The following is a 27000-nucleotide window of genomic DNA, read 5'->3' as shown; positions in this document are numbered from 1 at the left end:
TGCTGCAAATCTTGCAGTATTAAAGCCTATGTTTGTGCAACAGCGTATTATTTAATGGATTTAAACAGCTTGTACAGGAAGCTCAGGATGAGCGGTGTATCCAAGTGCACAAGGACTGGCTTTCATCAATTGTCAGATTTGGTGGAGCTCTGTTTAGGTGGATGGAAACAAGCATGGGGGTATTATAGCAGGATAACGTTTTAATTCTCCTCAAAGACGATACTGACAATATCAAAACTGAAAGAAAAATCTGAACAGAAAAGAAAATGTAGGACTAGCATATAAGGGCTAACTGCATTAATCTTTTAATGGGATATGTTTAATGATAAACCATGTTTTATGTGCTGTGCATGTCAGATCAATAGGCTCCAGTCATTAAACTGCTAATCCTGTACAACTGTAATAATGCTGGGGTTACAACTTGAAGTGATAAAGCAGAGAGCAGTGCACGGGTTGCACTTGAAAGCAGCATTTCAGCTTAAGCTTGACACACATGAGCAGGCTTGTGGGCCTGCCTTGCCCTTCCACATCAATGTGAGAGATTTGTTAGGACAGGTTACACTAGTCAGCCCCACCAGTGTCAGTGTTTGCACTGAAAATGTTGCACAAAAAGAAACTCAGAGAAATGCACGACAGGGACAATTAGATGTTTTTTTTACACATCTTCGTACACCTTTTAAGTAGTGTTAACATAGTAACAGAAATTGTGTGAGTTGAACATTATGTAACATAGAACAACTCAAATTCAAAACAAAGTTGAGGCACTGTGAGCAGTGATATGCAAATCTCAGAAACCTAACATCTGAAACATCCTAGATTGTGAAACTGACATTTCATGGAAAACATTTGCTAATTTTTGTCTTGAAGGAAACAATCTGAGGGTAAAGTTGCATAATGAATTTATGAATTCCAGGAGAGAATTAAAGCTGTCTCATACAATAGTAATTTATGTGGGACACTTGTCTCTGTTGAGCAAAACCGGTTTTTCAAGGATGACAGTAGCATCAATTTTCTTTTCAATATCACTGCTGGTATTAACAGTTCTTTAGACCCACCCAAAAACCTGATGTTTTGATGATTTGAGTGGAATGGAAAAAATATTCTAAATAGAGGCCTTAATTCCTAAAGTTTAATGTCAAAGTGAAATCCAGCTGCTGGCCGTTATTTCCTTGGTAAAAATGTCAGGTTTCGTGCACCTCTGGAACATACAGTTGTGTGCAAAAGTCAGGGCACCCCTTTAAAAACAGCATATTTTATATATTAAAAAATTAATATTCATATTTATAGTCTCACTGGTATATGGGGAAAAAAGACAATATTATAAGGAAACATTAATGCATAGTTACATTTTATTTTATAAATTGAACAAAATTCCAAAAACAAAAATCATTATTTTGGCATGTGCAAAAGTCAGGGCACCCTACAGTGTCAGTACCTTCAGTACCGAGTAAGACCCCCTCTGGCAGATATCACAGCTTGTAAATGCTTTTTATAGCCAACTACAAGTGTCTGGATTCTATTATTTGGGATTTTCCCCCATTCTTCCTTGCAAAAGGCTTCCAGTTCTGCAATATTCTTGGGTTGTCTTGCATGCACAGCTCTACTAAGATCTACCCACAGATTTTCAATGACGTTTAAGTCTGGAGACTGTGAAGGCCATTCCAAAACCTTCAGCTTGCGTTTCTTGAGGTAGTCCATGGTGGATTTTGAGGTATGTTTAGGATCATTATCCTGTTGTAGAAGCCATCCTCTTTTCAGCTTCAGCTTTTTTACAGATGCTGTGATATTTGCCTCCAGAATTTGCTGGTATTTAATGGAATCCATTCTTCCCTCCACCCAAGTAATGCTTTCCTGTCCCACTGGCTGCAACACAACCCCAAAGTATGATGGATCCACCCCCATATTTAACAGTTGGCAAGGTGTTCTTTTCATGAAATGCTGCTCCTTTTTTCTCCAAACATACCTTTGCTTATTGTGGCCAAAGAGTTCCATTTTAACTTCATCAGTCCACAGCACTTGTTTCCAAAAGTGATCAGGCTTCTGTAGATGTTCTGTTGCATATTTTTGACGTTGTATTTTATGATGAGGACGCAGGCAAGGTTTTCTTCTGCAGACTCTTCCATGAAGGTCTTGTTTGTGCAAGTATCGCTGCACAGTGAAAGGGTGCACCACCACTCCTGAGTCTGCTAAATCTTCCTGCAGGTCTTTTGAAGTCAAATGTGGGTTTTGATTTACCTTTCTGACCAGCCTACAAGCAGTTCTCTCCGAGAGTTTCCTTGGTCTTCCAGATCTCATCTTGACCTCCACAGTTCCCCTTCACCTGCCATCTCTTTATTATACCTCGCACTGTGGTAACTGCAAGCTGAAAACGCTTTGCTATCTTCTTGTAGCCCTCCCCAGCATTGTGGGCATCAATAACTTTCATTTTTCCTGTCTTACACAGTTTTTTTAGAGGAACCCATGGTTGCTGAGTGTTTGCACAAGGTTTGTAGAGTTGCCGTATTTAAGAAACCCTGAAATTGGCACCAGCTGGCGCTCCATGATAACAATTGTTGACACCTGCTTCAGGACTAATGAGCTGGTAAAAGTCTGAGCTTGTACAAAGAATCTGACACTTTGAAACTCTCAGGGTGCCCCGACTTTTGCACATGCCAAAATGATGTTTTTTATTTTTGGAATTTTGTTCAATTTATAAAATAAAATGTAACTATGCATGAATGTTTCCTTAGAATATTGTTTTTTCCCCATATACCAGAGAGACTATAAATATGAATATTAATTTTTTAATATATAAAATATGCCGTTTTTAAAGGGATGCCCTGACTTTCGCACACAACTGTATTTCAAAGTAAAAGCGCAATCAGTTTTTTCAATTACAAAAAAAAAAAACACGTTTTCAAACAATTTTTTTTTTTTTTTATTCTGAAGTTGTTTCAAGGTCAGTAGTTGTTTGGACCTTTCTTCAGGTCCCTGTCAAACTTTCTTCAGTCATAAATCAGGACGATTGTTTGCTCAAGCTATTCTGATTGTAGAGGGTCTGCACTGACATCACTTTCAGTGCAGGATACAGCAACTGTGCTGGGCTGAGTGGCAAAATATTCATGGTGATCTGCTCAAACAGATAAAAACGGGGCAAAAATAGACCTGTCTAAGAAAAGACATGGTGCACAGTTGACATTGATATGTGGTCATGAATCAAATTTTCTTACAATTATACCCACCTGATTTTAAGTAGCCGACACAAAGCAGAGCCTGAAGGCACACATCAGCTTGGTTCACCACTGATGGGAGTGACAGAAGAGCAGAAAACATCTATTACGCCAAGAAAAGCTCATGGTGTAGTTTGTTGCTCTTATTTTAATAAAGAAATCTGACACAATTATGATAAAACATCTACAGTAGAAACAGCTAGCACTCATCTTCCACCCTAAATGATCACAAACCCATGCTGATGCAGATCAGGAGAAGCAAGAAAACAACTTTTCTGTCTTATAAAGCTTGTGGTGTGGCTGTATGTCCTTGTTTTCATGGTGAAATATGGTAAGATTCTGATAAACTGCTTAGGCTACATTCAAGCTAATCGCACTAAGTTTATAAAATTATGCTTCAAAATCATGAAAATGAAGCAGTAAAATCTGCTCTGGGATTGTGTGGGTACCTCTAACATGTATTAGCCTATATATACTATGTTTTTTTAGACATGGATGAATTGGCTTTGATATAAACAATTTTTTCTGACATGCAGAAAATCTATTTTGACAGGCAAAAAAGCACTTTTTTGAGTAAAAGATTACTTAATAATTCTCCCGCGGGATTCTGTTCAACACAGCAAGGTGGAAATGTTAGATGCTTCCTGAATTCATAGTTGCATGACAAAACCTATTCACAATTACCTGTAGATACAAGGGGTGGGTCAACTTTCCCACTGGCTCATCTTGCCCCACTCTCCCCTGCTGTGTATTTGACAATGTAGTTTTCTGTTTATGTTTGAGACTTTCAGATGAATGCCTTCTACATTAAATTTCCACCAACACAATACAGAACAGGCAGAAAGTTTTCTATTCTTTCCTGAATAATTTGAACAGTGAACAGGCTACTTCGGCCCATATCAAATCAAAATAATTTGATGTGAAGGTTTTGAAAATAAATCAAATATAGTTTTGGCTTCATAACTGAAAAACCTAGTCGAGAAAACCCAATGAAGAAGTCTCTTAATCTAAAAAAACAACTAGTTAATAGTAGCTTCTTTATACGGAAGAGTATTAGGGACACTGAAAAAAAAAAAAATTGAGACAAATTTTTTTTTCACTTGTGAGAAAAAAGTCAGAATTCTGAGATTAAAGTCAGAATTCTGACTTTAATCTCAGAATTCTGACTTTAATCTCACAATTGAAAAAAAAAAAATTGTCTCAAATTTTTTTTTTCAGTGGCCCTAATACTCTTCCGTATTTTCTTTAGGTAGAATATCTAAAGGGAAAATTCAAAGTTCACAAGTTCGAACTTGCCTTCTCTGGAAGTTCAGACTTAGCAAGTTCGTTTCAGAGTTCGGACTTCAGGGGTACAGGAGTCCGCCGAACGATCTACTATTGGAACAGCAGCGGACTTGCTAGCGTCCCCTTCTATGTACCTACACATCACATCCGGTTGTCCCATTGCTAGCGTTTCCAAAAACACCAACATCGTCCATTTAGAATTTATCAAGGATGAATTTTATCCAACTCATCCAACGTTTTCAAACACAATTCTATCACAAACAAGCAATTTATTTATATTTTTACGCGGCAGCAATGGTTACTTACAATTGTGTGACTTCTCCTCCGCCACTGTTTGAATGTCCTGCTGGACGGCGCGAATTGCATTGTGGGATTGTAACTGTGAAAAGTCCGCTCAAGTTACATCCAGCAGCAGACTCGGTAAAAGGGGCGGGGCGAGTCCACATCCGGGTACTTTGACTGAACTTGTTTCAATGCGGCCTTTGAATTGGAACAGAACTTTGGCTTTGATTGATGACGTATCACAAGTCCGTAAGTCCAGAAGTACGCTGAAGTATGCATATTGAGAAACTCTCGCCATATGGACCAGTGAGCATGCGCACACCGTGACCTCTCCGTATACTCAAATCTCATTGGCTACGTCGCTGATATTGCGAGGCGCGATGGCGTGGATGGCACCTGCAATGATTGGTTCTATAACGGCTTTGGGGCCCGCCCACGATGGCCTCACCAGCCTCTTATCAGCCCTGCGATTGGTAGCGGCTCTGTCAGTCATCTGGGATATTAAGGAAGGGGTGACAGTTGCCAAGATGAAGCACTACGAGGTGAGTAGTCTTTGAAACTCTAAACCATCAATGGGACACTTTACGATGCCAGAATTCAACCACTGTATACAATATAGAATTTACCTTTAATTCCTCTGAGTTATAAGTTCATCCAAACATTCATATTTAAAGCCTCACACGTGAAATGTGACAATAGCATGCTGCAGCAACACCGTCTGTCCGGGGCTGGTTGATATGACCGGGGATTTGTGGCCTCTCGTGCACGGATAGTAACGGATGTTTTGGCATATATCCCAGCTAAAAGTCAGACTGCACGTCAAGTTATGACGAATTACTCTCACTGTGTGTGTTTTGAGTGGTAGGTTAAATGCTGAAAGTCTCTGTGACATAAACACAAAGAGCTCTGCAAAGGATAAAACTCTGCATCATCGCCACCTCTGGCTGAAAAAGCTCATGGCGCTTCTTATCTCGTTATTACTCAATAATGCAGGTGAACGGTAAAATGCGCAATCCCTGCCCTGTTTGAGCAACTGTCAAGGCTTGTATCTGACAGTTTGTAAGACCCTCATTTGATTTACTTTTTCTATTTGCCGGCATCCTCTTGCATGTACTGAAAGAGTCTGCAAGTTTCATACACAAAAACCCACCAGACAGGATTTGAAGTAGTTTGACAGAAACTATCCCAACTAGTGGCTACTCTGGTTTCCCTTCTTTCTGCTGACAAATGTGGCTTCTGCAACATGTGAGGAAGATAAAACATCAATCATGTCTCATGTTTTTGTTTCATAAAACTAAACAAAGAAATGTTGGCATTTAAGCATTTTTATACGAGAAGAACAAAACTCATCTGCTATTCATTCAATGCACAAGTATCTTAGTGCTAGGAGTGAATGATGTCAGCTCCAAAACAATACAAATATAGAGTTCATTATAGTATTTTGCCTCAGTTTTCTGCAGTTTCCTTTTTTAGATGAAATTAGATTGAAGTCAATTTTATAATTAACTAGGGCTTCACGCAGCACTCAGGGTTTTTGCACCTCAGCACCCGTTGGGGTGTGAAGCTACAGCAGGCTGTTGGTAAACCGTGCAGTGTGCTGCAGCACAGCAGAAAGACTCAGTACATTCTCCCCAGGCTCTCACATGTGAAATCTTGAGCTTGTTGCATTTTATATATGAGGTTGTACTACTTGTCAACAGTAGGTGGCAGTATGACAAAGAGAGATGATAATATGTACAAATGACCACGCTACGGTTGATATTTATCACGTAAAATTCAAAGAAAATGGGGCATTTTATCTCAGAGTTGTTACTGGCTTTGTCCAGTAGGTGATGCTATAAAAATGATGAAATTAACATTTAAATGTGTGGAGGGGGGAGATATTGAAATGGTTGACATCACCCTTAATGTTTCCTTTGATGAAATATGTCAGTGTTTCAGACAAACATTGAGGGCTTCAGTTAAAAATCTATGGTTCTTATGTGACAAAAAAAATGTGCAATATCTCTTTTCCTGTTTTTTTTTTTTTTTTTTAATATAAGTAATGTCTCTCAAGACCTCTATTCAACGGTGTTTGCTTACTGCTGTCAAGCAATAAAGGCAAAATCAAATAGCGCCCTCTGCTGTTCCCGTAGAGAGTATTGCGATTTTCTTTTCTTTCATCAATTTGAATTTCCCTTCATTATTATTGATTTTTCTTTACTGAATGTTATGAGTTAGTTATGCCCGTCATTTTAATGCTTGTAAGCTGTTTCCTTAACAGGGAACACATATTGATCTAAATAATGTAGCAAACCAAAAGTACCAAGTTTAATTTTTTTTTTTTGTTCAAATTATGCTAGAACATAACTTTAGATGTTTCCATTTCTCCTGTTAGACTAGTATATCCATAGTTGCATTTGCACCAAAAAGCACCAGAGAGCATCATTGCTCTCTTTATCAGTTTATCTACCATCATTATCTTGCAGTGTGTATAAAAACACTCATTGAGCAAAGAGACATCTGTAGCAGTCTGCCAATCTGCTTAAACTGTGAATATTTCATAATTTAAAAAATGAACTCTCACCTTGGTTTAGGAGATCCAGAAAAAAGCAGATAAAAACCATCTCCTTTTGCAATTAGACATAATTTCTCCCACTTCACCACCAGCTAGAGAGCATTACCCCGTCAGCCTGTCACTGCTACACAGAGGCTTTATATAGATGAGATGGGGGGAGGTACAGCAGCTGAGGGCATGCCTGGCACACATACTAAGACAGAGATGGTGTTATTTCCCTTAAGTTTCTACTGCAGTGTCATGTGTCGTAAATGACATGTATGTTACCTCCTTTGCAGTTACATGACAGCTCCATGTGCACACTAAAAGGTTCTGTATGTAGTTTTACAAAAGTAATCGAGAAGAAATGAGGGGGACATGCCAGGTATTACAAACTAAACAGGGAAACTTTAAATTAAATCTTACCCCTCTAAACCAAACCACTAAAAGAATCTGTGTAATAGGAATGCATATTGGATTTTTTTGACGATATCAAACATGCTGGTTTTTACAAATTCATTTTATTTAATATTGATATAGTCACACCTTTTTCAATTTTCACAAACACAGAGTGTCTCCAGTGCAAAGAGAGGTTTAGTCAAGCAGTGTTGAGAGAAGAGTGTGGAAGAAGACGGTCTTGTTTATGTTTGAAGCTTTATTAAAAATTCCAGGGCTCACAGCAGGCCCCTTTGAGTTTGCAGTAGGAAAACACTCATACCTGATGGTACATTTGTACTTTTTTCTAATATTTAAGGCTGATATATGATTTATACTCTTGTCAGAACAATTCCAATTAGTGAAAAAAGTCAAAATAATTGCAGTCCATCCCTAGTTTAATGTTCTGTTTCTATAATAAAGGCAAAAAGCCCAGAAGTAGGCTAACTCTTTCATTAAAAAAAATCACATTCTGAAAAAAAAATTAAATAAAATGATAATAATTAAATTATTTAACAAAATCAATTAGCCGTAGCACAATTTATTCTAAACTGATCTACTATTGTAATCCTATGGAAGAGGATTAGGGGAACTGAAAAAAAAAATTGAGATACATATTTCTTTTTTCTGGTGTAAAAGAGTCAAAGTCAAAAACATTTTTTTTGGTGGCCCTAAGCCTCTGCTGTAGAATTTTGACGTTTTTCTCACAAGTAAAAAAAGAAATGCGTCTCAAAAATATATTTTTTTTTCAGTGGCCCTAATCCTCTTCTGTATAATCCTCTTACACAGTCACAGATTTAAATTTTTTAGCCACACTTAAAAGTATCTCAATTTGTTTGCTTCTTGCAGAAACTGCATTAAAGTTCATGAACAGAATACATGTTTTACTAAACTCTCCAAGTCTGAACTTGCAAGTGTTTGTCTTTCATTCAGTATGGAAACTGTAGCCCAACTGTTTGTCATTAGATCGGTGGGGGTGGGCTTCCCCGAGGGGAGTTCCTCCTCTAATCCCTTGTAGTCTGGAGTATTATCACCCCTCAGTGGCCTAGCAGGGCGACTCCCCCTGCGAGTGACTGAGATATCCTGCTGTCCAGTTTGGTTTCAAGGTACAGCATGCTGTAAAGGGCATGTGCATGTGAGTGAGACCCTGAACTGGTTCATGCAGGTGTGTCTGATCAAAGGGCGGTGCTGTATGGATCTGTAGATACACAGACGGACATGTACTGTGAGTGCGTGAGCTCATGACATCACCACACAGGCGTCGATGGATGGGGGGTCTGCAGGGAGAGGGTTGGTCATGCAGAGTTAACTGTAGCAGTTTATATTTAGCTGGGCGGAGGAAGAGTGGGGGTCAGAATAGGAAGCGTCGGGTTAATGTTTGCCATGTTACCTCACCTCCATCTTCCCACTTAGCCAGGGGTTGAGAGGTGTCAGAGGTTGTCAGGTGTCCTTTTTAAGGGAGGGGTTGTGTTTCAAACGTAAGTCAGTGCAGCTCTGAAATATAGCCCCTGCTCTCCACTCGAGAAGTTTCCTTACACAGATGATATATTACAGACAGACTGCCAGGGTGATACTGGGCATTCCTGTGTATGCAACTGTGCACACACATGTTTCATATGTCCATACTCCACGGCTCGGCTGGCAGTTAAATAAAGCAGCAAGCAGTAGTGAAGGAATGAGGAGAGAGAGAGGGAGGGAGGGTGAGAGAATGACAGAGAGGAGGAAGAGGGAGGGGCAGAGGAGGCGCAGGGGCGAGATAGATTTATTTCCACAGCTGAGTGCTGCCCGTCCCTCTGGTTTGACGTGGATATTGAATAAACTTTACAGAGGTGAGGAGTGAGGGGAAGAAGGGAGTAGCTGTGCTGGAGGAGGACTGTGGATATGGATGCACTAGCACTAGAGGCCACTGGTGGTAAAAAGCAGGCCAATGGGATGGTGTTGGCGACAGCTGTCCCTATACCAGTGCCAGCCCCAGTAAAACGCAAACCTGCAAAAAAAGCTAAAAAAGCTGTTGTTTTCTTCGAGGTGGAGATACTGGACGCCAAGACCAAGGACAAGCTCTGCTTCCTGGACAAGGTAAGACTCATCTTCATCTTGTTTTCACAACTTTCAATGAAAGCTCAACTCTTTTTCCCAGCCGTAGCTCTTAGAAAAGACTTTACAAATCCTTCATGTTCCAACAGTTCGTTTGTTGTGTGTCCATCTGTCACCAAACACAACAGGTGCAGTATGTCTGCTCATGTATTACAGAAAAAGTGTGTGTGTATGCCAGTCAGATGTTTTCCAGAACTGCTAACTGCAGTCTTTGCTGTCAGTCAGTGGGTATGTGACTGGCAGTGTTAGTGAATGTAAACACTGTTGGGCTCACTTACCTGTGTAAAAAGACACACAAGCATGCAGGGAGTGGACAACATACACCCCTCAGTGAACGTAATCTATGAAGTTAGTTCACTTTGCATGCAGGGTAGCTGAGAGGTCCATGGTTGTGTAGAAGTAGGCTAAGGTGGAAGAGATTGAGAAACTTCAATAATTTTTTGATACCAAGTGATTTAAAATGTTACAATCTGCGGTAATTTTGTTATCACTGGTGTTGAAGGAAGCAAAAGTTAAACTTCAAAAAGACAAAATTTTTTAGTTTCCATTTTTCCAGTTCAAATGTCTGGTATCCTGACAGTCTTTAAGAAGATATGATAAAATTCACTTGATGTTTTAAGGTGTTACAATTCTACGCAGGGCTCCTCTATTATGGTAAAAATGCTGATCAGGATCTACATCATGTGCATTTATCAAACATAGACACTTAACACCTTGAAAAACATCCAATAAAGGAAATACATGAGTATAAAAACATAATTATATAAAAGATAATGCTACATAATAACAATAAAGAAAGAAAAAACACTTTAAAGGCCAGAATATATGAGAACTCTGAAACATTTACAACATTACAAAACCTATGGATGAAAAGAGCGTTAAAGACGTATGCTGCACAGTTTATATTTTATTACAATTATCTTGGTTTTTTTTAATCATGGGAATCCAAAATGGTGATTAAAATTGAAACTCTGTAAATTGCCCAGTCCTAATGCTATGATAACAGAAGCATTATGCATGCCCCAAACTCTTTCTGTATAGAAAAACAATAATATGAAATATGTCCTTGTAATGTTGATGTGATGCAATACTAACACGTAATTTGTGGTCATACATTGCTATTGATTTTTCTAAATGTGATTTCTTATTTATTTAAGATTTTTATCTTAACTTTCTTTTACTTTATTAATGCACTCTGATGCCGTCACACAACCATTTACAGTAGCTTTTGATTTGATGATAAATGTTTTAAAAGTCCTCTGTGCTCTTAATTTTGGGGAATCATTTCTATAATATAAATCCATGTGGCCATTTCCAAAGCCTTCAAAGAGTTCAGATGCCTCTTAGAGGAAAGTTCCCCCTGATTCCTTCATTACTCCCGCTATTAAATCTACCTGCTATGCAATACTTTCTATAATAGCCATGCATGCATTCTACTGAGAATAATTTAAAACCCTGTAATTAGTTTGATCGTTTTAATTGATTGACATCACTAGAAATAATGCATTCAGGTTGGAGTTAAGAATGTATAATTCATAAATAGCATTTGAAACTTCAATAAATATGCCAAAAAACAACGTTACCTCTTTATGTTTAAAGCTTTGAGTTGCATCACTTTGAATAACCATATTCTCGAGCCTGTTACCCACTTTTTGTTCTGTCCTACTGTTATTATGAATTCTGTTTTGTCCAGGATTGATCCCCCCTCCCTGCGTTGTTAGCTAGAAACTAGCTGCTGTGATCTAACATTCACATACTGTAAAGCAGAGTTGGGCGATATGGCCTAAAAATAACATTGCAATATTTTTAGGCAATATTGCAAGACATGATACATATCACAATATTTGAAATCTGCTCTAAATCACTGTATGTTGAACTCAGCCCTTTGTCAAGTTAAATTTAGTTTTTTTGAAAAAGACTTCACTCACAAGCTTTAAATAAAATATGTCCTTGTAATGTTGATGTGACGCAATACTAACATGCGATTTGTGGTCATACATTGTTATTGATTTTTCTAAATGTGATTTCTTATTTATTTAAGATTTTTATCTTAACTTTCTTTTACTTTATTAATGCACTCTGATGCCGTCACACAACCATGAGTGAAAAAGACTTCACTCACAAGCTTTTATAAATAAAAATGAATAATGGCATGACACGCCTTCAGCTAACAAATACACATGTAAATCATTAAACAGTCTTTTAATGTGAATAGAAAGTTATAAAATGTTTTTTATCTGTTATGTTTACTACTGCTGATCATAAAAAAGGTTATTTTCCTCATTTATGGTGAAGCAAACCTACACAAAATCAATCAATCACAAGATGCAGCTGATGGCCTAAACACTGCAGTCTTTTCAGGCTCACAGCTTTGATTACATTAGACCATTACCTGTGCTGATGCTCACTTGACGAGTTTCTGATAAGTTAAATGACTTGAGAGAATCTTTCAGACCTTGTCTAAGATGCTCTCCTGTGTGATCATCAGGATGAAAGCTCATTTGGAGGCACAAACTTTTGAACTCCCAGATGTCGATGTTTAGTTCTGGAGAAGTGGGTCACATTTTTGAGCTGGTGGGCCACCCTTTCCTTTTCTGATGTGTGCAACTATGGCAGGAAGTTTTCAGCAAAAAATATGCACCCAGGCAAATCATCCTTTGGATCAAGTGAGATCTTAAAATCCTGGCTTTTCAATGACACCATTCTTTGGCGATGTGTTGTGTTATGGCTGTGTAATCTTGCTGCAAATTTTACAAATTACTGCGTATAGTTGGACGTCTTCCTTTTTAAATCCAAACCACAAAGATCCAGTGCTGTTTTTTTGTCCATCTCTAAACACCACTAATGCCTTGGTGCCTTGTTTACATTTTTCACTCTCCTATGCTTTTCCCTCCTTTGCTAATACAAAAATGAACACACAAGAGAGTTTTCTGGATGGGGGTAGTGAGCTCTCTTCTGTAAGAGAGGTGTTCAGAGACTGTGGGAGAAGCGTAACTTATGCTTCAAACGTTCATGTCATTTATACTCGATGGTCACAATTTAGTAATTTAAACATCTCATGTGGCAAAACCATGATACATCGAGTATACTCGATATATCACCCATCCATACTGTAAAGTTGAATAAACTGTCTGTTCCCCAGGATTCAAATTTGTAAATTGTTGCTGGTAGCAGCAGAGCTACTAAATAAAAACTTTTTTTAAATTTAGGATGCACATTGAAAGAAAGGAAATCATAATAGAGAGGTAAACACAGACTTGTTAAGATTTATCATTGTTAAATTTGTTTCAGTGGAGGTTTGGTACTTGACGTAATCTGTCAACCCTAGATGGGTACAGGCTTGGACAAAACATGTTGGAAAGAGATGGAAAATTTCAGGTACACAAAGAATTGTAAACTCAAATTTTCTTTTAAGAAAGTAATGCAGAAACTTTTACTGTTCTACTTGATTTCGCCTAAAATATCCGTGAATAAATCTTGAAATTTAATTTTTTGTTGTAGTTTTTTAATACAGTTTAAGTTTGTGTAAAAGTCCCCATTTTATTACGATGCCATCATTTAATTTTTACTTTTCCTACCAAATTAACAGGCATTGAACATTATTGGATGTACTCAGCTCTCCTGTAATGTTCATTTAATACTCAAAACACAATGTCACCCTAAAGTTAAAGCAGAAAACAAGCAGGAGTGTGTGTGTTGTTGTTCAGTCAGAGTTTGCTTATGTCACTGACTGATGGACTAAAGTTTGTTAATCCTTGGGACTCAGACAAATCACTCTTGTATTAGCTGCATTTATTTTGAAAGCCTAATGTTTTATCAGATTTATTTATAGTCATTTGTACTTTGCCTACACTAACTGATGTGTAAACCTGCTCTAATTCGTTAATGCCATGCCTGTATGTTGATGTTGTTGTGTTAGAAGCTTTAATGTTATGTTAGTGTGAGGCCTCTGAGTATAGAGAGGCATTAGCCAAGTTCACATTGGTGTTAGTCTGCCAGTCGATCAAAGGCTGCTCCTCAGGATCACAAAGGGTAAGATGCCATCCTTCTCACTGGATTAAAACCTGTTGTCGGCTTAGCGGGGTTTCCATGGTGATCACAATCTTAACACCTGTTGATAGGATGTTTCTAGAAATGACAGATACAGGTTTGGATTCGGTCGTGATGAGGGGTCGGTTTCTTTACAGAGCTAAACTGAACTGACAGACAGAGTTAGAAATAAAACTGTATGACGTCTGGGTCAGGCTTCTAGAAAAGCCTTTTAGACGGGGGGTGGGGTGAGGCGGGTCCACTGGGGTCACAGAGAGGTGGTTTCTCAGTGATGTCATCCAGCTGAAAATGGCATGTGGGCTGCAAGACACTGAAGCCATGTCTCTTGCAGCGGCAGACAGTTTACTACACAAGGATCACATGATCTTTTTTGCAACTTTTAGGGAAATAACGCACAGTATAAATCTATTTAAAAAGCCAGCAACCATCTGGAAAATAATAGTCTAGTCTTTATATGCAGTGCTTTGGAAAAGTATGTTCGCCCCCTGCCAGATTTCTTACTTGTTGCGTCTTTGTCACACTTAAATGTTTCAGATCATCAAACAAATTTTAATATTATACAAAGAAAAGTTGGGTTAAGGTTCATTAATTAAGGTTGAAAAAACTTTGGCCCTGTTTAAAAAAGTATTTCCCCCGTAACCCACTTTTCTTTGCAGAATTTTTTTAATCAAGTCACACTGGAGGGTTTTTAAGCAGGAACAGCCTGTTTAAGGCTATGCTACAGCATCTCAATCCAGACTTTGACTAGGCCACTCCAAAAACTTCATTTAGTTTTTTTATTTTTTTAAGCCATTCAGATGTTGACTTGCAGGTATGTTTCCTGCTGCATAACCCAAGTGCGTTTGAGGTCACAAAATGATGGCCGGATATTCTCCTTCAGGATTTTCCTGGTGGACATTAGAAATCATGGTTCCATCAATCTCGGGTTCAGGTCCTGAAGCAGCAAAGCAGCCACAGACCATCACATTACCACCACCATGTTTGACAGCTGTTATGATGTTCCTTTATGAAATGCTGTTAGTTTTACGCCAGATGTAACAGGATGTAACCTGACATGCCAGATGGATTTGTTCCACACATCCACCTGGTAATCCTCTCATAGCCAGCGTTTGGGAAAGGGCAGAGCCTTTGAATAAACACTTGGAGGGTGATTGGATGAACGACTTGTCTGTCACATCTTTCGGGCCAATCAGAGCTCTCTTTTGCATAAGTGTCATTAAGTAATGGTTATTGCAGGTATATAATAAAAAATTGGACACCATTGCTTAAATTTAAAATGGGCCATTCTTGGGTGTCCTTTATGCACTTGGGCCCTAGAAAGCCCCCCCCCCCCCCATGGGCAGCCTTGTCTTATGAAAAAAAAAAAAAAAGAAAAACCTTGCCTCCAGATGTCAGGTTTCAAACATATTGTTATAGATTGTAAATCTATAAACAATAGACAGAGTCTGTGCAAATCTCCTCAGCCCAAACAGCTGAAGTCTTTTGATTGGATAACTGGAATAGCTGATGTCCAGGAGGTTTCAGTGCTCTCTTTTAATGACTGTGAGAGTCCAGATTTGCCTATAGCATCTGTTTTGTTGTCCCTCTGTTTATATTGCTGGCAACCTTGCACGAGGTCATGTACTGTCCCTTGCTGCTGTCTGAAACCCCAATACCAGCTTTAGATAGCCCACATCCATTGAATGTGTGGGCGCAGCCAGGGCTAAATTTATCACTAATCACCAACATGAATGGAAAAAACAGGGTTATTATCTGTTCCTGTGTGCATGTGTGCAGATGTCCCTCCACTTATTAATTGTGGTGTTATTTGTAGGTCGAGCCAAATGCCACCATTGGGGAGATCAAGTCTATGTTCCACAAGAGCCGTAAGTGCCATCTCTCCTCAGATGACTAAAGTTTCATAAATAGGCCAATCTTAATGCTGTGCACGGCATTTTATGTCCTTCTTTAAGATAACTGTCAAGAATTTCTATTTGTTTTTAGATCCTCAGTGGTATCCAGCCAGACAGTCCATTCGCCTTGACCCGAGTAAGTGTGACTGTGAAGCAGTCGTCATTGAGTGAATGTTCCTTCATCATCTACCTTTGACTCCTGTTTTACTGATGAAATAAAAGGCTTGTGTGTGTTTCAGAGGGCAAGTCTCTGAAAGATGAGGACGTTCTGCAGCATCTTCCTGTTGGAACCACAGCCACCTTCTACTTCAGAGACCTGGGAGCACAGATCAGCTGGGTCACAGTGAGTAAACAGTACCCACACAGTCAGGTCCGACAGTTCTGACAAGTCCTCACACAGCAGATCAAGCAGAGCTATAATGGGACTTACATCTGTATTGAAAGGAGTATGTGTGCTTTGGAGAAGTTCACTGAAATAAATGTGCTGCAGTGGAGTCACTGTAAAGTTATGTTGAGCCTCAGCATGGTTTGTTTGTCCTTGTTTCTGTTTCTCCAGGTCTTTCTGACAGAGTATACCGGCCCGTTGGTCATCTATTTGATGTTCTACTTCAGAGTACCCTTCATCTACGCCCCTAAATACGACTTTACCACCAGTAAACACTGGGTCGTACAGTGAGTGTCTCCAACACACCTTCATATACCCTTTAAAATCTGAGAGAGTTTTGTTTGTTTTGTTAGCTCTCAGCATTATTATGCATATACTGTTTTTGTTCATTTGTTTCCAAAATAGTCTATAGAATTGGCAGTCAATAGAATTATTCATTCCTCAACGATTATGAAACGTTTTAAATGAAATTATTATTATTATTATAATTAATAACAGAGTTTCAAAACACTTAACAGTTTCTAAAGGATTGAAAACAGAAATATGTTGACATTTTTTTGCATTAGGAGGTAATTGTTTCTCAAATAAAAGCTATTTCAACCAAATACATCTTTACTGATCTAGTTCTGTATTAACATAGGTCAGGGGAAGATGGTGGCCACACCGTGAATTTTTGTCCCTTTATACCCATATCAGCCAAAGTGGTGTTTTTTGCAAAACAGGATGGTGCATTGTCTTGAATGAAAATGATTGTATTCTGATAGGCACAGTTCTTCTTTTTATATGTTTTAAAGGGTAAAACTTTCAGGTGTAGATCTCTGCTGATGTTGCATAAAGTGAAAGTACAACTTGAGTAACCCAGCAAAATAAAACACAGAAGAGAAGCTCTGATATTTCACTCAAAAGCACAAAACCAGCTCAAGTTTACACAGGCCCTAAAATATTCACATTAATATGTACAACATGGTTGCATAGGGGCATAAATCAAGTTTACTTTGTTCTGTCTTTAAGCCAACAGGCCAAAATACAGCATTAAACTCAAACATAACAATGATGTTCACATATTTGTGTCTATATCTGTAACCTCTTTTTAAAAATTCTGATTACACTAATATGCGTTTATGTACTTTTTCAGTCTCGCTTGTATGTGTCACTCGTTCCACTACGTGAAGAGGCTGCTGGAGACGCTGTTTGTCCATCGCTTCTCTCATGGGACAATGCCATTACGCAACATCTTTAAGGTAAGATATCCCTCTGTACACAAACTCATCTGTTACATCTGGCTGTGTAGTAATGTGATGAAAGTCGATGAAAGAACAAGGTTTATCTGCACCAGCACAGGAAGCCTCAGTGACAAAGTTCCCGCCATATCCTCTCTTTCAGAACTGTACCTACTACTGGGGCTTTGCAGCATGGATGGCCTATTATATTAACCACCCGCTGTACACACCACCCAGTGAGAACTCATAAAACAAACTTTCACTTGTGCAAATGTGTCATTGTTGATCCTTTTTGTGATTACTCATAACTGTTTCCTTCTGCAGCCTATGGGGAGCAGCAGATCCGACTGGCCCTCATCGTATTCTTGGTATAATTATTTTTAACTCCTCATTTTTATTTGTTTGAGGTTTATAAAGTCACTTAATGTAACTAATAAGAAAAATTCCAAACAAAAATGCACCATTTGTACTTTGTATCTTTAACGCACATTCAGCACTAAGTCACTCACTGTTTTTCTCCTCCAGTTCTGTCAGATCGGCAATTTTTCCATTCACATTGCTCTACGGAACCTCCGTCCACCAGGTACAAACATCTGTAACACAATTCCTCACATGTATATCTACGTACAGTCTTGCCCCTTTAATGCACACCTACTATGACATGATATTGTGAAAATAAAGCTGCTCTGCATACATTTAAAAAATATGAAAAATATATGGTACTTCTTGAGATATATGTAAGTCGTATCCAAGAAAAAACTCCTCTCCTTACAGTAAATGTAAACTACAAAACTGACAAAAACATAAGCTTTACAAAGAGATCCTTGATCTTTATTAGTCCAATAACTGGTGGCTAGTATGATTATTTAAACAGTGTTAAAAGGTGTGCAACAGGCTGACAGGTACAGTTCCAATTACAGTGCATTAAGAAAGTATTCAGATCCCTTTCACTTTATTCAATTTTATTATGTTACAGCCTGATGCTACAGATGAAAAAAAAAAAAACTTTTACCCCATCATGACAAAGTGAATGCAGATTTTTTTCTGAATTGATGAAAAAGTTAAACAAAATATCACAATTACATAAATATTCAGACCCTTTGCAAAAACACTTGAAATATAGCTCTGGTTTCTCCCATTTCTCTTGATGTTTCTACACCTTGATTGGAGTGATAAATTAATTTGACTGGTCATGATTTGGAAAGCCACATACCAGGACTCCTCCAGGAGATAGTCACCTAGCCAAACTGAGGAACCGAGAAAGAAGGTCCTTAGCAAGAGAGGTGACCAAGAACCCGATGGCCACTCTGACTGAGCTCCAGCGATCCTGTGCAAAAGCCCACTTAACTTTCATTTTGAGCTTTTTGCAAACTCCAAATGGGCTTTCCTGTTTTTTTGCACTGAGGAGAGGCTTCCTTCTAGCCACTGTCTAAAGACCAGACTGTTGATGCAGTCCTGTGGTGCAGGGCTGCAGTGATGGGTGTCTTTTGGGAACTTTGTCCCATCGCCATACAGGGACTAAGTTCCAGAAGAATGAGGCCTTAGCCAACAGAAACCCTAACGAGCCCATGTGGTACTATAGACAGTCTGCACACACAACATGCTGTTCAACTCACCACCATATACGTTAAACATAACAGTTTTTTTTACATTTACTTACATTTTTGTAGTTTGAAGAGGCTAAATTTACCTGGATGCACCTATTCTCAGTTCTGATTGGTGGATAGATGTACCACTTTTTTTCTTTCAAAAATGTCACCCTGCCCCCCTCAAAAAAGTGTGCAGAGCAGCCACAGAACTTCAAAGACAGGAACAAGTTACAACAAAAACATTATGCTATCAACATTTTTCCCATGCTGGCATGAATATCCTCAAGTGTTTACTTTTTAAATGTTTGTGTTCTGAAATTATATTTAGGTTAAATATCTAATAAATCAGTATGCTTGATTTTTCTAAAAGGCTTTACACATTAGATACCATGAGATTTAGCTACCTTTTTTCTTTATTCCCACTCTTTGACTTACTTCTTCCAGGTTCTAAGACCAGAAAGATTCCTTATCCCACCAAAAACCCCTTCACCTGGATCTTCCTGCTGGTCTCCTGCCCCAACTACACCTATGAGGTAATAATTTATCAGGGGGCCTTTAACAAGAGTTTCTCACTCTGGCACAAGCTGCCTTCAAATTCAGCCTATGTGGAATATATACAACTATACAACTGTTTCTTTTCTTAAATCATCAGAAGTTTTGGAAGTTAGTTTTACGGCTGCTGCCCTCTTGTGGTTTCCGTCTGTGTGTTAACATCCCTCTTCTTCATCCTGCAGCTGGGCTCCTGGCTTGGCTTCACTCTAATGACCCAGTGCCTGCCGGTGGCCTTCTTCACCCTGGTGGGTTTCATCCAGATGACTGTGTGGGCCAAGGGGAAGCACCGCAGCTACCTGAAGGAGTTCCGTGACTACCCACCTCTCCGTTCACCGATCCTGCCCTTCATCCTGTAGAGGAAGACCCTCCTTCACCCATTCAAGCGCTCCCTGTTCTTAGGAGTAAAGTGGAACCCACCCTCTCCTCTACCCTTCAGCCCCAACTGAGAGGATTACCCCCCCATTAGTGAACTGACAGAAAGAGCCCAACCCTGTCTCTCCTCCTTTTTCTACCCCTATAATCGTCTGTCTGATCTGTCATGTTGAGTGAAACTGTAAAGATCTAAACTTGCTTTTTTTATCGCATACAAACCCATTCTGATTGGTTATTCATGTTCTTAGAACAGTCTTGGCTATCAAGCTTCTGCATGATATGCTAAAGAAAAAAACTCTGGTGTCAACAATATTACCTACACTAATAATATTCCAATAACACTGGCGTCTTTGGGCTGAATCTACATCTGGTGATATTCTGCAAAACTGTAACTGTTGAGTGTGATATCCATTGATCTAAATCCATTTAATTTTGTTGTCTGCAATAATTTATTAAAAAAGGTAAATCAATGTTTTGTTTTTTTGCTCTATAAGCGTCACTATGTGTTGCACATAAATTGTCTGCTAGCAGCAGTCTGAGCATACAGAAGCCTTGGATCGTGGTTATTCTAAGACTTAATCCTTACAGTTTGTATCAACAACAGGCAAAATTTAAAGTTTTTTTCATGGCCTAAATGTGCTATTGAAGGTCCGGTGTCACAGCAGAATCTGGTCACAATATATGGCAGTTTGTCAGATATGCCTACAAGAATTGGGACTGGAAATAAACCAATATTGTGAAATACTTTACTCTGAATTTAAATGCAATACTTTTCCACTTGCTCCTGTAATTTTAACTGAATTATAAAAGGTTTGCAAAAGTCCAATTGACAGTAAAGAACATTGCAAGAAATTGTCTGTACACCGTCTAAATTGCACACAAACACTGAAATGCTGCTGCTGTTTTGTGCAATTTAGACAGTGTGCAGGGGGTTACCAGCAATTTTGAAAATTAAAACAAGACACTTCCAAATTTTGTGTGTCTAGGAGTTCAGTCTCTGTTGCAGTGGTATTGAAACAGATATCAGAATTAATTAATTTTCAGTTGACTTGCATTTACATGGCAACCCTGTAACACTGATGTTCATAGTAAGAAGGCTGAGGGTTGTGAAGCTTGATCAATATTGTTTATTGTGAACAGCAGCACATATATACAGAGAAGATGAGGAATCAGAGGATGCACTGATCATGCAGCTTCAGCCTGAGCCTCGATTCTCTTCTTCCTCAGCTGGAGCCTCCTCTCTCTCTCGTACTCCTTCATGCGCATCACATAGCTGGAGATTGAAAAACACAAGTAAGAAAATAAGTAACATGCTGTAAGTATGTTTCAGCACCTTCTTTAAAGAGTTTATAGTGATCAGTGTTTCCCACCAAGACTTAACCTGGGCACCTTGGCATATTAAAGGGATATTTCTGTATTTTTGAAGTTGGGCTGTATGGGGTACTCTGGGACAGTTTTGACATTAGTCTGAGACAGAGAGGTGCCATCTGGTATGTTCTGATAAAAGCATTTAATGTGCTGATTTTGTCCTGGACATATAGAAGCTGTGCTTTACTTTAACATCCAATGGTTAGATTTAATGTGAACCATTAAAAAACCAACCAACAAAAAACACACCCCTACATACTATATAGAGCACACCATGTTAACAACAATCTGTCCTTCACCGTGTATGCAAAAACATCTCACATGGACAGAAACAATGTCCTTAATGTGACAATTGTCCCATTGTCCTTCTACAATGAGCATTACATTTTCAAAGTTGTCCCACCAACCCAAACTGGTCTCATCTATTCATGGTAACCAACCACATTGATGGTAAGGCTGAGCAATTAATAGAAATTTAGTTCTATCGCAGTATGTCCTACTGCTATTTTCAAATCGCAGATGTTTTTTTAACCTGACGTGTGTCAAAATACCATTAATACTATTTTGCAGCAGAGATGTTCTAGTCCGAAGATCACACAAACATTTAAGTGGAAGGTTTTTTTAGAATAGTTTACAAAACTTCCTCTTTCCTTGTTTTCAATTGTTTTTCTAAATCAAAATAAGAACGACATAAAAATGATTATTCTGTTCAATGCAACAATTCAGATCATATTTGCAACATGAGTCAAAATAATCCCTATTAGATATTTTTTCCAAATAGTTCAGCCCTGGTTTAATCTATCTAATATTGTGTTGGATATAAGTTGAATTATGTAGCCTGTGGTTTTAAAAATATACATACAAAATATATCCATAAGACTAGAAAAGCTCTCAGAGAGCTCAGACCTCCGCCATTAGCCCTATCTCCCAATAGTACAGAATCCTTTGAAAAAATCCCTGGATCCAGACAGTGATCCGGATCACTCCCAAAATCTAATCAATTCTTCCTTATGCCATTTCTGACATTTCCTGAAAATTTCATCAAAATCCGTCCATAACTTTTTGAGTTATGTTACTAACAAACTAACTAACAAACCCTGCCGTTCACATAACCTCCTTGGCGGAGGTAATATGGTACTTATCAACATATGGCTCACTTTGCCCCACAGCCACCATTTTGGAAAAGATGTTGTTAGCTCTGCTACTCAGGCTAATCTTTAACCAAATGATTCACATGGTTTTATACATTGGTTAATAACGAATATTTATAATACACCATTTAGACCTGGATACATTTGCTTTTATACCTGACATGAAGAAAATCTACTTTGGCACACACACAAAAAAGTTTTTTTTTGTGAAAAAGTACTAACCAGTGTTAATTTTTGCAGCTATTTATAATTTTAGGCTTAGTTTTAGTCTTTAAATGAAATGCACTTCAGTTTAAGTCATTTCTACCCTTTTTAGTTTTAGTCCATAAAATGCCCTCACATTTTAGTCTTTACTTTTAGTCCAAGCATTTTTTTTCGTAACTAAATCTGGTACCAAATCATGTTGTGTGTGTTCTATGCACTCAAACCTGGGGTCCCTGCTTTCCACAGCTGAGAGGCAGAATAGATAAAGCTGCATTGTTTTTGACAGATTTACCCACAGTGGAGAAATATCACGGATTCTGAATGCCCAATGAAAACTTAATTACATTTTAGTCTAATTTTAGTCATCTTGATGAAAACTTAACTTCACTTTTGTCGGTTTTAGTCATCACAGATCTATTTTTGTTAGTTTTAGTCATAGTTTTGGTTGACAAAATGAACACTGGTACTAACCACTTACGCCATGTAGTTCTCTTCATCAAAGGCAGAGAGAAATGATAAGTGCTTTCTTTAATTAGGGTCACGTGACAACACTTGTTTACTGTTGCCCAGAAACAGGGGATGGGTCAACGTACCTACTGGCTCACCTTACCCCACTCTCCCCTAAATGGATCTACTGAAAGCAATACAATATGAGGTGATCAATCCTGTAAAAGACTGACTAAATCCAACTTTTAAAATCTCTGCAACACTTACTCCTGGTGCTGGCAGTAGTCCCAGTCATGTCTCTCGTGCTTGCAGGCCAGAAAGTTGGGCCAGTTATCCCTCTTACACTTCATGAGCTTCAGGAGATGATGGGCACAGTAGTCTCTCTGCTCCACAGGCAGCTGGGCCAAGTTCATCTGCTCCTGTGTTGCTACCATCTCTGAGAAATAAAAAAAAAATCTGTGTCATCACTCAATGCACAAGGAACTGATGTTACCATATGGACCACAGTGGAACTCATAAAGAGCAGAAAAAGTGTTTTAACTGGAGAGGTTAAACTTACATACATCAGTAGAGATGCACAATATTATCGGTATGATATCGGTATCAACAGACATTAGCTTAAAAAGACAACCATCACATGCAGATATATAGATTTCTGCAGATATTTTGGCTATAAAAAAATGCCTTTGTCAGCTGTAAAACTGACTGTTTGAACAAATAAGCTAGAGAAGTTTAAGGCTGGACCAACAGAGGCAGAAGGCTTGTCTTTACTCATTTATTCCTCTCTTAATGCTTCACTGCATACCTGCATCTGGTTTATGTAGATTTGACTGAAAGCTGACTGTTATTATTTTTCAAGAACAGATGTATTGAGATATATATCAAATATCACCATTGAGCTTTAAAACATTAAGATATGATTTTTTTTATCGCCCAGTCCTACTCACACTCTGACTGAATCACTAAATCACACAAGTGACCACTGCTCACAATTTATGTTCTCACATTGTATTTACTCTGTACAAGTGAAGTCAGGACAGACTGTAAAAATGTTCATGGAGTTTCCATTGAATAGTATCACACAGGAAGGTTGAAGTCAAATCTACTGTCTAATTTTTATGCCCCAAACAGCTACAGGCAGCGACAAAACCACTCTTGCCATCCCTCTCCCACCAGCAAACACAGCTAAATGATAACAAACAATAAGCTGGAGATCTACAGGCAGGCCTATTTCCTGCTCATTTATTTTCGTCATTATAGTCTAGGAAGATACAAATGTCATTCCTGTTGTTTTCACAGTAATTTAAGACTCTGCCCAACAGTTTACAAAGAAGCTATCCCCCAAAGTTGGAGTTTCTGCTTGTGGCTCAGCTCTCTTTTTGGGGATGTGTGCAGTCATACAATCAAAATATCAATCAGCAGAAATCCGCCAGACCATTCTGACGGATGGCCGGGCTGTGGTCTACCGACTTGTCCCCCTGTGCACTACAGGTTAAACATCACAAAAGCACAAAGAAAGTCAGAGAGACTTCCAAGTTATCCATGCAATTTAAAAATTGTGTTAGAATCTTCTGAAAATTGCAGTGTAAGCCTGGCGTTACATGTTAGCAAAAACATGACCACAGGTTGAGACACAAGAGTGGAGAGCAGGGCATGTGCTGGCAGAAACTAAGAATATTTGTATATATCAGAATAACTTGTGGCCCTGCATGGTGGAACAAATAAACTGGGGAATTCATGTGACAGATAATGCTACAACTATAAAACATACATTATTTATTACAAAAACTTGTGTGGATCATTTTGAAAGCATCAGTGATGAACTCAAAAGGCCATTAAAAATGACCTCAGGGGCCTAATCCAGCCTCAGTGCCTCCAAATGAATAGCTTGGACAAGGTCTAAGTAAAAAATAAATAAATTTTAAAAAATCTGCAATAAGGCAATGTGCAGGTAATTCCCTGCGATTTTGCACAACTAAAAACATGGAAGTACTAAATATTGAGTGCCTAGGACTCCCCTATCATTTATCTTTCTCTGGTACTATACTTGGAGTCTTATATATAAGGAGAGAGAAAACGCAGACAAGCAGGCCATAAACAGAGAGGAGGCAAACAGCACCAGCTCCCACTGACAGTGGTTCAGACCTGACAGCTACAGAGCTAGCTCCTGTCAGTGTCATTAGCAGAAAACAACGTTAGACCAGCTAAGCTAATACCCCTCAACATTAAATTATTTTTGACATGAAACAGTAAAAATAAAGTACATGGTTAAATGTGTCTGTGAGCAAGTGAGGAGACAAACCTCTCTCTTTCCTCTCGTCGAAGCCAAACTCGGGGTCGAACGCGGACTTCTTCCTGGGGTCCGGCTCCGTGTCTGTCTCGGTGATGTACCGTCTGACCATGCTAGCTCCCATGGCTCCGACGATCAGTACTAATCACACTAAATCTGTGAATACTGCTTGCTTTTTGCTACTGCAGCGTTGCTAAAAGGTTTCAGCCGTCCACCATTCGGTCACCTCCACAAATCTCCTGTTTGTACATCCGCCTGCAAACGGAAGCAACAAGACAACGGTACGTCACGAAACACCTTCCCTCAGACAAGACGCGAAACGTTCCGCTGAGGGACCGAATAATGTTATTTGAACTTCGGTAAAGACGAAGACAGATATCCAGTTATAAATAAATAATGCTGCAAATTACGTAAAATCTTAAATATATGCTGGATAATGTTTATGCAGACTATATTATTACTTAACCAGCTCCATATTTGCTGGAGTCATATTCTGTGTAGTTGAAAGATTAAATATTTTTTCTTCACTTTATGCTATAGATAGCAAAATGAACCTTGAGTTCACTTCTGAAAAATCTTAACGTCTACAGAGGCTTTAAGATTTTTTCTGGAAACAATGTTTCTTGAGATCTGTATGGAAGCAGATAAGGGACACAGGTGAAGAAAATATGCTGGGCACTTCGAGATTAAAGACACAATGTCGAGAGTAAAGTTGAAAATTTGAGAATAAAGTTGAAATAAAATTTTGAAATTAAAGTCAAAATATCGAGATTTAAGTCAAAATGTGCAGGCTCTCCACTGTCAAATACTACACGCACATGCATTTTCAATGGGAGACGGGTCTGGAATGCATGCTTGCTTAATGCAAAGTCATGCTGTCTTAACTGGAGCAGAGTGTGGCTTGTAGGGCTGGACGATTTGGGAAAATAATCAAATGGCGATTCCCCCCCCCCATATCGCGATTGTGATATGCAATTATTCCTAAAGTTCCTTGTCTAATGTATTTTTCAATAAACACAAGCAATGAATAATTATATATTTTAACCAACACCTAATTAGATAAAACTAGAACTTTTTTTTTTTCAAATATCTAATTCTGATGATTTTGACTCATATTGCAAATTGGGTATTAATTGCTGTATTTAAGGGAATAATAATTTCTATGTCATCCTCATATTTAATAAAAAAAATGTAAAAACATGAAGAAATCAGGAAATTCTTGTAGACTATTCTAAAAAATGGGTCTTGAATGATTGCATGATATGTAATGTATGACATCTCTGCTGCTGCTGCTGCAAAAAAAGAAAAGTTTTAAACAGGTATTTTGACTCAAATTTGAGGTTACATAATTATTGAAACTTCTGCGATTTTAAAATTGCAGCAGGCCATTTTGTGATTTAAAGTAATTTTTTATTAATTTCCCTGCCCTAGTGGCTACCTATGCTATGGGCACTAACACACCTCCATACCATCACAGATGCTGGCTTTTGGACTTAGTGTTGATTACAGTCTGGATGGTCCTTTTCCTCTTTAGCCAGGAGGACTTGATGGCCAGGGGAGACCACAGCACACTTATCTACTTCAGGAAGGTCCAATGTAGATGAGCTCAGGCCAAGAGACATCAGTTGCATTTTTGAATA

The 27000-nt window shown here is 38.6% G+C and overlaps 2 protein-coding genes across 3 annotated transcripts; one reads left to right on the top strand and one right to left on the bottom strand.

The window, feature by feature from the left end:
• The first annotated feature begins 5229 nt into the window (after positions 1 to 5229).
• Positions 5230 to 20370, top strand: tecrb (trans-2,3-enoyl-CoA reductase b). Of its 2 annotated transcripts, XM_041785431.1 has the most exons (12): positions 5230 to 5317; positions 9772 to 9822; positions 15704 to 15755; positions 15874 to 15918; positions 16022 to 16125; positions 16339 to 16454; positions 17303 to 17408; positions 17551 to 17623; positions 17712 to 17755; positions 17913 to 17970; positions 19421 to 19509; positions 19711 to 20370. In XM_041785431.1, exons 1-12 carry the CDS (start codon positions 5303 to 5305, stop codon positions 19882 to 19884), a joined length of 927 nt encoding a protein of 308 aa, XP_041641365.1. In that variant the 5' UTR covers positions 5230 to 5302; the 3' UTR covers positions 19885 to 20370. The 2 variants fall into 2 exon arrangements, with proteins under 2 accessions (XP_041641365.1, XP_041641364.1); XM_041785430.1 differs by lacking the exon at positions 5230 to 5317 and having other exon boundaries at positions 9563 to 9822.
• A 642-nt stretch (positions 20371 to 21012) lies between these two features.
• ndufb7 (NADH:ubiquinone oxidoreductase subunit B7) lies at positions 21013 to 25637 on the bottom strand. Its single transcript, XM_041785861.1, has 3 exons — positions 25373 to 25637; positions 23338 to 23506; positions 21013 to 21173 (listed from the first exon to the last, which is right to left on the bottom strand). The coding sequence occupies exons 1-3, from the start codon at positions 25482 to 25484 to the stop codon at positions 21086 to 21088; spliced, it is 369 nt and encodes a 122-aa protein (XP_041641795.1). The 5' UTR covers positions 25485 to 25637; the 3' UTR covers positions 21013 to 21085.
• Positions 25638 to 27000: the final 1363 nt, after the last annotated feature.

The sequence above is a fragment of the Cheilinus undulatus genome, linkage group 4, assembly GCF_018320785.1.
Source record: "Cheilinus undulatus linkage group 4, ASM1832078v1, whole genome shotgun sequence".
Lineage (NCBI taxonomy): Eukaryota > Metazoa > Chordata > Actinopteri > Labriformes > Labridae > Cheilinus > Cheilinus undulatus.
Note: the sequence above shows the minus strand (reverse complement) of the source record. Positions and strands in the feature narration are given on the sequence as shown.

Coding starts and splice junctions, on each gene's coding strand:
- tecrb (XM_041785430.1), top strand. CDS start 9,628: ATGGATGCACTAGCACTAGAGGCCACTGGTGGTAAAAAGCAGGCCAAT. Junction 15,919..16,021: donor GTCCATTCGCCTTGACCCGA/GTAAGTGTGACT, acceptor TGTGTGTTTCAG/AGGGCAAGTCTCTGAAAGAT. Junction 19,510..19,710: donor GCCCCAACTACACCTATGAG/GTAATAATTTAT, acceptor TTCATCCTGCAG/CTGGGCTCCTGGCTTGGCTT.
- ndufb7 (XM_041785861.1), bottom strand. CDS start 25,484: ATGGGAGCTAGCATGGTCAGACGGTACATCACCGAGACAGACACGGAG. Junction 23,507..25,372: donor CGACGAGAGGAAAGAGAGAG/GTTTGTCTCCTC, acceptor TTTATTTCTCAG/AGATGGTAGCAACACAGGAG. Junction 21,174..23,337: donor GACTACTGCCAGCACCAGGA/GTAAGTGTTGCA, acceptor TTCAATCTCCAG/CTATGTGATGCGCATGAAGG.